The following is a 10,948-nucleotide window of genomic DNA, read 5'->3' as shown; positions in this document are numbered from 1 at the left end:
AGACAAGTTACAAGTGACACGAAGTATAACATGCATGATTTTGTCACACCAATAATAAAACGTCTCAAATGACATTATTACCCTTAAGAGCGTCCTAGCCGTTATCCAATTAAGCCATACGTCATTTCAAAACCCCAAAAGGACATTTCCGTAACTCTATACACACCTTCTTCTTCTCTTCTCCTTCTTCACACTCTCTCTCTCTGAATTCCTCCAAACTCACACACTGAACTGAATAACGGAATTATCATTTTCTCTCTCTAGCTCTCTGGTTAGGGTTTAGTTTCTCTGATGGCTTCGTCTTCCTCCGATCCAGGCAAGTCTGCGGAGACATCAGAAGCAGTGGCGGCGGCGAATGATCAGCTTTTACTGTACAGAGGATTGAAGAAAGCGAAGAAAGAGAGAGGTTGTACTGCTAAAGAACGAATCAGTAAAATGCCTCCGTGTGCCGCCGGTAAACGCAGCTCCATCTACCGTGGTGTCACCAGGTACCTAGCTAGCTACTCTTCAACTTCAATCAACTCGTTTTCTACAAGTTCTTATTAGATTTAGATTCAGTTTGGATTTGATTTTTGAGCTTCTCCGTTGAAATATGTTAAGGATCATCACTTATAAGTTTCACTTAATTAACTTAATTTCAATTTATTCTACAAGTTATTAACTTTGTCGCACTGATGCTTCTGATCAAAGGTTATTACTTATTAGTTAACATTGTTTGATTGTTTGTTACTAAATTTGGTGAATTGTGTGTGTATTAGGCATAGATGGACTGGTCGTTATGAAGCGCATCTATGGGATAAAAGTACATGGAATCAAAATCAGAATAAGAAAGGAAAACAAGGTTTGGACTGTTGAACATAAGTCAGGTTTAAGGTTTTGTGTAAAGATGAAATTGCTTATGTTTTTTGTTTTTGTGCTGTGCATGAATTGATTGGCCGGGAATTCGTGTTTGTGGTGATGGCAGTATACTTGGGTGAGTTTTCAATGTGATGCTCTCTTGTTATTCTTTTGTTCTGGTTTTTAATTGAATTTTTTAATGCATTGTTAATATTGGTTATGTGGCGATGTTTGTCGCCGGTGTGTTTTTGATAGGGGCGTATGATGATGAGGAAGCAGCGGCTAGAGCGTATGACCTTGCTGCTCTGAAATATTGGGGTCCTGGGACTCTCATTAACTTCCCAGTAAGATTATTGCTTGAATTGTTTTGTACTTAATTTGGAGACGGTTTGATTTGTTGCCTTAATTGAAATGTCATCTGGTTTTGTGATTCGTGTACTCCTTTTGTTTGATGAAAATTGTGGCCCCTCACGTCCTGCTTCATATTTTTCATCAAAAGGTTTTTTGTGAAATGACTAGAGTTTTTCTTTACCCATCCACTTTTTAGTGGATCTGGGAGCTGGTGACTCTAGAGTTACCTCCATTCTTTTATCTGTTAGTATTTATGATTATGATGTTTTTTCCCCCTGACATGTCAGCTGGTTAAGAATCATAAAATGGAAAATTTGGTTGGCAACTAGAGTTTCATATTTGACACCATTAAATCCAGTGCCCTCTTGATAGGAAAAGGGCCTTATCTAAGCACTTCTGGTAAATAGAGTAATTTTTATACCAAGTTTGATCTGTGTGTTGCAGGTGACTGATTATACAAGAGATCTCGAAGAAATGCAGAACGTTTCGAGAGAAGAATACCTTGCATCTTTGCGGAGGTGTGTATATCTCTCACAAAAATATTAGCTTGTAACCTATTGCTGCTTACGTGATATGCTTGATGCAGGAAGAGCAGTGGTTTTTCAAGAGGACTATCAAAATATCGTGGACTCTCCAGGTGTGGATCCATCAAATTGTTTTAGCAGAAATCGTCTGTCAATTAAATTCTTTTTTTATCTCCATTATCTGGCAAGTCTGCGCGTGTATTGCAAAATTGTATAGAGCTAATGATTCATTGACCAAGCTGGCTTGTCTTTCTCATCTTTACTGTGGAGTTACAGTTCTTGATCTGGTGTATCTGACATAGATTTATAGATTTTGACATAGATTTGATGCTAACTTGAACTATGCATTTCATTTTGCATGTGGTGGTATATAAATTAGTCGATGGGGGCCATCATATGGTCGAATGGCTGGATCTGATTACTTCAGTAGTATACATTACGGTACGTGGTAATCGAATTTTATGTCCAAGCTAATATTTTATTGAATGGAGTATATGAACCATGTTCATTTGTGCATCTTTGACGTGGAGAAAAAGTTATATTATTCAATTAATTTAAACTGTTTTACCTGCAAGATCACTATCGTCTCACCTTTTTACAAACATTGAAGGTATAGGGGATAATTCAGCTGCGGAAAGTGAATATGTTAGTGGTTTCTGCGTAGAAAGAAAGATTGATTTAACAAATCACATCAAATGGTGGGGATCTAATAAGAATCGACACCCTGATGCTGGAACAAGATTATCAGAAGAAAAGAAACATGGTTTTGCTGGAGATATTTACTGTGAACTTAAAACATTGGAACAGAAAGTCCAACCGACAGAACCATACAAGATGCCAGAGTTAGGACCGCTGCACAATGAGAAAAAACATAAAAGTTCTTCAATCTCTGCCTTAAGTATATTGTCACAGTCTGCTGCTTACAAGAGCATGCAAGAGAAAGCGGCAAAAAGACAGGAAAATAGCACTGATAATGACGAGAATGAAAACAAAAATATAGTCAATGAGTTGGATCGTGGGAAGGCAGTAGAGAAACCTTCAAATCATGATGGCAGCAATGATCGACTTGGCATTGCAATGGGAATGAGTGAGGCGTTGTCTCTTCAAAGAAATGTTTACCCATTGACATCATTCTTGTCAGCACCACTTTTGACAGCCTACAACACTGTTGATCCAATGGTAGATCCTGCTCTCTGGACATCTCTCATTCCCATGCTTCCTGCTGGCCTTTCTCGTACAGCTGAGGTTGGTATAATGACTAAAGTATTTTACTTTATTTACAACGAAGAAGATCACATGAAAATCTCATTTAACAATGCTAAAAAGGCTCAGTGAGTTACTTATAACAGTCTTCGTAATGATCTGCAAGACAAGTTTAATACTTTCATTTAATGCTTTTTATCTCTTGATTATTTAAGTTTAGTTAGCAAGACTCGATATAGTCTGCTTGAGTGTTTGTGCATCAATACGCTCTCACTGAATATTCTTTTAAGTGTTACATAATATAGCTTTTATTTTTACTTTTATGAGTCTGGTGATTGCATATTATGTTAACATGTTTATGAAGATATGTTTTCTTTTGCCATTAGACCAACATGATAGTGTTACTACTGTCAGCAAATTTATTCAGCCAATATTTTAAATTGGTTTATTCTGGGAGCTCTCATTTATGGTTCTTTACTTGTGAAACACTTCCTTTAATTTTATAGATGCGAAGTTATACGAGAGAGCTTCTCAAAAAATTGAGATGCGCAAGTTAATTTCAACATATACAAAAAACTATTGTTTCATAAGTTCAGTTTTTTTAGATTCTTTTGATACTTACTTTTTCTTAAGTACTTCTGGAGAAGTCCATCCAAACTGGTTATGGGATCAATATAATTAATGCAACTTTAGGCCAAACAACATTTGCTGACGAGTCCATAATCATATCACATATTTCTGAACCTAATGTGAATGTTATCAGCTATTTTCTGAAAGTATAATGAAGCTAGGAAGTATAGAGCCAATAATTTTTCAAATTACAGTTTGAAGAATTTATTCAGGAAAAGCAGCCCTATAGTAGTTAAACTCTATCTGACAATAATAAGTTGGCAGGGACTATAATTGTTTAATTCAGAACCACTGGTTACACGAAACAATTAATATATATCTCCATACAGCCCCATAAAACCTGGTTTGTAAGGTTGAGTTAGTGTAGGAGAATGAGTTGAGAGGACTGTAAATGGTAGGATAAAAATTGTTTATCACATCTTTGTAGGTTCACTTTACCAAGAACATTGGGATTAATGTGCAGGTTACAAAGACGGAGCCCGATTCAACCTACACTATGTTTCAGCCACGGGAGTGATTGGGACATCCGAATTTCTAATTGAAGAAAGCAAGAGCCTGAAAGCTGAGCTTGTACCAAACAAACAACAGGGTAAAGTTCTAAACTCTCCCCCGTGGCTTTTTGCAATATCACATGGGTTGCTGAGTTGGAAGAAAAGAAAGTACCATAGTTTTACATTGTGAGATAGATATATAGTAATAGAATTATAGCACAGATATTTACATTTCAAGTCAGATATGTATCAGTTGATATCTCTATCATGTATATGCAGACAGCGTTAAACAAATTTTGATTTTCTGCGGAATATTCTGTACAGAATAAGAGGTGGAATGAAATTATGCAAGAACAAGGTCGTCAATTGACTTGCATAGATTTTTTTTCCTTTCTTTTTTTAAGGCGTTAATATATTTCATCAAATTATTTTTTTCTGGAAAAGGTAATATATTCTATTATTGGTTACTAGAACTTTAATATTAGTAGGATTTGTCAAAAAAATAGAAATACTCGTAGGATGAATATAGTAGTTGGCTAAAGGATGACTTGAGATGAGAGGGTGCGGTTGTCATGCATAAGGAGTCCTTATGCACCCTGCATAAATCTCAGCCCATTGCCCGGTTGCCCAACATAATTGCTTCGTACACCCTTATGCATGATAACTGCACCCCCCTTATATTGGTGAATGAGTGGCGTGACTGTAGGATTTAACACATTGGATTTTATTTCGCCAATCCAACATTTTTTTTATCCATTCTAGGATTTTCTCTTTTTCCCTTTTTTATGGTTTCATTGTAAATTTGCAAGAGTGGGGTAGGAATGAAGAAAAAGGAGAAGAACGTGCAACATATTTTCCAGTGTGAATTACAATCCTTTTACTGTATTTAACCATGACGGTGAAAAGGAAAACAAAATGAACAATATCATCTTGTTTTTTACTTTTTTGTAGATTTTCAATATAATGCACTTTTTTTTTTCTTTTTTCAGGGATTCAATATAATGCACTATGTTTGCCTCAATTATAATTATTATAATTTATAACACCATCGAGCTCATTAGCATCAAGTTATAAGAACAATATTTAACATAAAAAAAATAACGTTGGTCACAAATGTCCTTATTATAGTATGTTTTGTATAAAATTATGCCAAAACCATTTTGCTGTGAAAATGATTTTTGTGAGTTGGACTCAAAAACCATTTTACTGTGGAAATGATTTCTGTGAGTTGTACTCCAAAACCATTAGATGTGCTTAATGGTTTTCTTTGATCCAGCAGGTGAAAAAAACTAAGGACCTAGAGTCATTGCCATCATTCAGTTTTGGACTGACACGATTGGAGGAGGAGAAATGATATTGAGGATTAAATGTTGCAATATTGTGTCTAAATGTATAATCCTCAATATCCTTAAAAAAAAAAAAAAAATCAATTTGATGGCCGCCACCGTAATGACTAATGATATTCATTCTCCTGCTTGAAAACTTGTTCTCAACCATTTCACATATGCATTGAAACTGATGCAAACTATATGCCTAAATTAAATTTTTGTAATTGAGATTGGTGAGAATAAACATGATTTCATAGCAACTGAATTGAATTTGTGAGAAAACGGTTTGAATGGATCACATTGGAATCCCTTTAAATGAAATTCAGAAAGATTACAACCTTTGGGTATGAAATATGAATAAGGAGATCATGAATTGTGAATCGTGTGAGATCTGGAGATGGGCATCGATGATAGCGAGAAGAAACATGAATCCTGAATCGTTGGTCAATTGAACTCTACTGTGTGTTACCGTTGATGGAAAAAAGGGAAAAAGGAGTATGCAATCCTGTGAGTCTAGAGAGAAAAATATAGGTGTACAACAAATCTGATGGTTGTGAAATGTTTATGCAGGATGCATAAGGAAATGACTTATGCATAATAACTTTTGCCGAGATGAGATACTTTGGTGGGATGCCTGTCTGTTATCTATGGTGGCTTTGCCTAGGCTTGTTTTCCAAATTGTTGGCTTGAAAATTTCATGTTATTATCTATAATAAACTCTTTGGGATCCTTGTTTTTTATGGTGTGTTTGCCTTAACTAAGCCTAAATCTATCTAAGGCTCTGTTGAGAATTTGGAAGGGAAGGGATGGAGAGTTTTGAATGGATGAGACTATATGAAAAAATAGAGAAATCTTGTAAATTTTGAGTGTGTTTTTATAGAGAATGATGAATTAATACTTATGGTTAATGTATTTTTACTTTTGAAAGTATTATAACAATATAGATTGGATTGGTAACACTTACTCGAATCCCCCCAAAACACTTCAAACTCCACCTCTAATACAATTTTTTAGTTATTCTAAATTAGGAAGATTATGTATTATGAAGAAAACTAAACTCCGAGAGTCCCTCCCCTCTCATAACTTTCAATTCTTTTTACTTATTCCTTTTCTTTTTTTACAAGCCTTCCCCCGCCTTCTCTCTAAGCTCCCAAACAAACTTAAAGGGCAATACTACTAATACCTTCAAATTTTGTTCACTAAGCAACGGTAAAAAATTGTTCTGAAGTTTATTTTTGGATGGCAAATTGCGTTTGAAAATACACTACTTCAAAACATCAAGCTTTCGGAAGATATTCATCTAAAAAAAGGCTTTGCTTTTTGTGATAAGTTCAATGAACATTTGAAGTAATAAATGCACTCGTACTCTTTTGTAGAGAAAATCTTGTGTGGACCAGGACCAAGAATTTTGGTTTGGTCACATACACAAGAATTTGCCTTCTCTCTCTTCTCTTTTCTCTTATCCATTTTCTCTCTCTTCTCTCTCCTCTCTCCTCTCTCTCCTCTCTCCTCTCTCTCCTCTCTTCTCTCTTTGTGTGTGACCAAACCAAAATTCTTGGTCCTGGTCCACATAAGTGTTTCTCCTCTTTTGTATTGTTTTTGAAACTTCGCCGTCTTTTTAAGATGATAGATAGTATTGTCTTGCTGCTCTCTTAATGTCTTAAATGTTCCAAGTTTAAAAGATAAGCACGTCAAGTAAAGCACAGCAGGGGACATGAGTAAAGTGGGACTAGATATAAAATCTTGCTTTAGAGAGAGATATTGGAAATAGACCGATATGTGCATATTTTAAGATGTTAGCAATACCTTTTTTAACATTTTTTTAATATTTATTCCCTTATTATTGAACGAAATTATTGTATGTTCTATCATTTGATATATTGGAAATAGACCGATATGTGCATATTTTAAGATGTTAGCAATACCTTTTTTAACATTTTTTCTAATATTTATTCCCTTATTATTGAACGAAATTATTGTATGTTCTATCATTTGATGTAAGTTCAATTTTTAAAGTGTAGACACACGTTAATTTAAACTAATAAAATAATGAGCGTTGAAGAGACTATTTAAGAGAAATTGTTTCATTTCGTCTCATAAAAAAAATTAAGTGAGAAAATGAAAATAAAAAGTAAAATAATGTATGATGATTTATTTTAGCCAATGTAAAAATATCTCTTCAAGTTGCCAATATTTTACGTTATCTTGCACCGTGCCGTCGGTGGCTTGAGAATAAATAAATCATGACAAATGCATGCAAGTACCAGTTGCCACACGGAGACGGCCAATTTTGACTCGCCTCAAATTCCAATATGGCAAATAAAGCATTCCACAACCCCCACTATACCGTGACACGTTTTTTTAACGATAATATCGTAAGTTTTTGGTATGGAGGTTAAAAATGTGAAAATAAAATTCATGTAAAATGTATGTGTGATTTTTCGTGTGAACCCTCCGGTTTTTAAAGTAATGAGACCATAGTAATTCGAAGTTTAGTCAAAGGTGAGTAAAGTATGATAAAAAATTGTTTTACGCGGCAATCGAAATTAAATTCATGTTATTCTAAACAATTCTTCTAGTTAATTAATTGCTTAAACTCAATCATTTACGAATGGGTAATGTTTGTGAAGTCCTAACTTTTTTTTATAAAAAAAAAAATAATGAAAGAAAAAATAGGAAGTAAATCTCTCAATTTTTAGAACCTATACATAGACATATTTGCACGCACAAACACCCATCATGTGGATCAATTAAACGGTCGCATGTTCATTTTAATACTCGGTATCCAATCTAAGAACTGACTTTCGAGAGGACTAATTTCACCGTCCACTTACGAAGACCCAATTTAAAGGCAGAACATAACTTTGTATGGACTTGCTCACCGAAATTAGCACTAGAGAGAATCAAACTCGAGACCTTGAGAGGAGCACACTCCAAGATCTCAAGTTAACTACTGGACGGTCACATGTTTATTTATCGTCAACTCACAATAAATGTTTAGGAGATTGTTTGTTCAACTAATTCGAATAAAAACTTATTTTTCTTGATTATCCATTGCAATCATTTAATGTGTATTGTATTGTATGTTTATTACAATTGATATCGAAAATCATCTAACACATCTTCACACACAGTAGATATGCATAACAGAATCATTCATTAAGCATGTAAAGTTAATTGTAAGATTGATACTAATAAGATGCAAACTTCCAATTTTCATTTGATGGCATGCTATTTTGCATGTTGCAACATTAATTGGCATCATCCTAAGAAATTATCATTGCTCTTATCCTTTAAAATTGAGTTTTGGTGTAATTTACTAAGATAGATCCTCGGAAAATATTGAAGTATATTTTTGATATGAATCTTCATATATTATGAAGTATATATCTTGAATAACATGCGATTTATTTACAATTTCATTCGATAAGCGTCATTATAATGAATTAAATTATTCAATATTAGGGAAAAAGAATAAACAATTGGGAAAAAGAAATTTGCTGGAATGTATAATTAGTGTCCCGTCTTAATCCTCGAATTAAACAATGTGAAAGAAATTCAAAAGACAATTCATGTGCATAACTTAGCAAACCGATTATTATTTGCATTCATTGATTCAAAAAGGTTTAACTAAATAATATATATCCACTCCACTCCGGTGGCATTTAACATGGGAAAGGCTAATCCTTTCCCACCATAGGAAAGTGGCTTTTTAACCTTAGATTTAATGATAAAAAAATTGAATGGTTGGGATTTTTGACTTGTCACCCTTTGTAAACTTTTTGGTTTTGCAACACCCACAAAAATTTAGACCCCACACAAATTGAATATAGTAGTTTATTTATTTGTTTTTTATTTTATTTTATTGAATTCTGGCCTTCATCGTGTATGTTCATATTCATTGGAAGAACAACTTCCAAATTCAATACTTAAAAAAAAAAAAAAATTCTCTCTTCAAATTCTCCAATACCCAGAAATCAAAACCCCCAATTTTTCATTTAGAAACTAGAAAAACACACTTTCAATTTTCCACAGTTCTTCAAGTTTCAGAATCAAGAAGAGTAAGAAACTCGGTTCAATTAGAAATAAAAGCAAGTGTAATTCACTTACGGCATTAACCGATCAATATAATTTTAATCAATTATTGTGTTGAGAAATTAACTGCCTTGATTGTTGATTGAGAATTTAAAAGCACGGTTTAATTTTGTTAACATTTCATCTGTGAAAGGAAATGAAAATCAGTAACCAAAAAAAAAAATGAAAACCCTATTCATATTCCAATGTTATTGCTCCAGATTAGCCATTGAAAGGAGTATTCATTCAACAATCAAAAGCAACAATATGTAAGCAAGAGACTGAGTTTGATCGAAACTGTGTTTCTAAAGCAAGAGAGAAACACGTGAGTGAATTGTATTTGATTTGTCATTGAAGTTGTTTTGATTTTTAGTGGTGTAGATAGTAGTGTTTTTTTACATGGGAGGTGTAATATCAAAGTTCAATTTAATATTCCATTCAATTTTGTTGCATGAACCAACAAACCAAAAAAACCTCTTGCAACATTTTTGACCTCCATTTGGAGGTAAAACATCACATTTCCCATGGTGGGAAAGGATTAATCAAAATGAAGGTTTTTCTTTATAAATCCAATATTGAAAATGAGTCTTAGTCACACTTGAAGTGTGAGCTACTTCAAAGATAAAATTTCTCGAACAAGAAACAGAGATATATAAATTCTAAAAGAGACTTTAGACACAATTGATATTAGCTCTAGAAGAGATTGGGAAAAAGTGTGTGGTTATCGACATACAAATATTTGGTTAATTAATTTATTACATGACCAATGACTTACAATGTCATTAGTAAAAAGAATGAGAACAAATTCTTTCAATATTTACCTTATGTCTGTCATGTGTTATCAACTTCTCCCTCTGATCCTTAACATAAGATCTATTTATTTACTTTTAAATTTGGTTCTATTTATAAAAAAATGTCACAATTTTTAAAGTCTATTTATTGTTTAAAGACTTTTCCACTCATCATTTAATGTTTGTCTTTTTTTTTAAGTATCATTTAATGTTTGTCTTTTTAATGGTTTAGTGAATGAATTTAATGTTTTTAGAATTTTCATGATGAAATATTTGTAAAAATATTCAAAAAGTTATATTAATAAATAATTGTATTGATTTTAATGTTTTTTTTTTTTTATGTTTTTCTTCTTATAATGAAGACTGAATGAGTGACGTATTTTACTTTCATTTTTTATATATTTTTTTTTGAAAGACTTTCATTTTTTATATTAAAAACACACTTTCTTGCCTCTATTTTATATTTAAAACTCATTTTCTTGTCTCTATTAAATGATAAGATAAATAACACACGAGCAACATGAATATTTTGTTTGAGTCTTGTTGATGAGTGTCCTAAGACACTCTTTAAAGATTATCAATTAAAAAAATTATCTATCAAAATGATCTAATAATTTTAATTTTTTAATATATTTAATATACAAATTTTCATAAATACTTATAATCTAAAGTCTTTAAAATGTTTTCTTTCTTAGACACTAATTAAATTATTTTTTTAA

The 10,948-nt window shown here is 32.8% G+C and overlaps 1 protein-coding gene across 3 annotated transcripts; it reads left to right on the top strand.

Annotated features, from left to right (window-relative positions):
• Positions 1-221: 221 nt before the first annotated feature.
• On the top strand, positions 222-4,426 carry LOC146909789 (Integrase-type DNA-binding superfamily protein). 3 transcript variants are annotated; one of them, XM_085723842.1, is made up of 9 exons: positions 222-488; positions 759-841; positions 965-973; positions 1,093-1,181; positions 1,633-1,706; positions 1,775-1,825; positions 2,092-2,153; positions 2,329-2,957; positions 4,009-4,426. In XM_085723842.1, the coding sequence occupies exons 1-9, from the start codon at positions 292-294 to the stop codon at positions 4,060-4,062; spliced, it is 1,248 nt and encodes a 415-aa protein (XP_085579968.1). In that variant the 5' UTR covers positions 222-291; the 3' UTR covers positions 4,063-4,426. The 3 variants fall into 3 exon arrangements, with proteins under 3 accessions (XP_085579968.1, XP_085579967.1, XP_085579969.1); XM_085723841.1 differs by having other exon boundaries at positions 2,323-2,957; XM_085723843.1 differs by having other exon boundaries at positions 965-986; positions 2,323-2,957.
• The last annotated feature ends 6,522 nt before the right edge of the window (positions 4,427-10,948 follow it).

The sequence above is a fragment of the Medicago sativa genome, chromosome 7, assembly GCF_051527215.1.
Source record: "Medicago sativa cultivar Bolivia chromosome 7, Bolivia_mono, whole genome shotgun sequence".
NCBI classification, from domain to species: Eukaryota; Viridiplantae; Streptophyta; class Magnoliopsida; order Fabales; family Fabaceae; genus Medicago; species Medicago sativa.
Note: the sequence above shows the minus strand (reverse complement) of the source record. Positions and strands in the feature narration are given on the sequence as shown.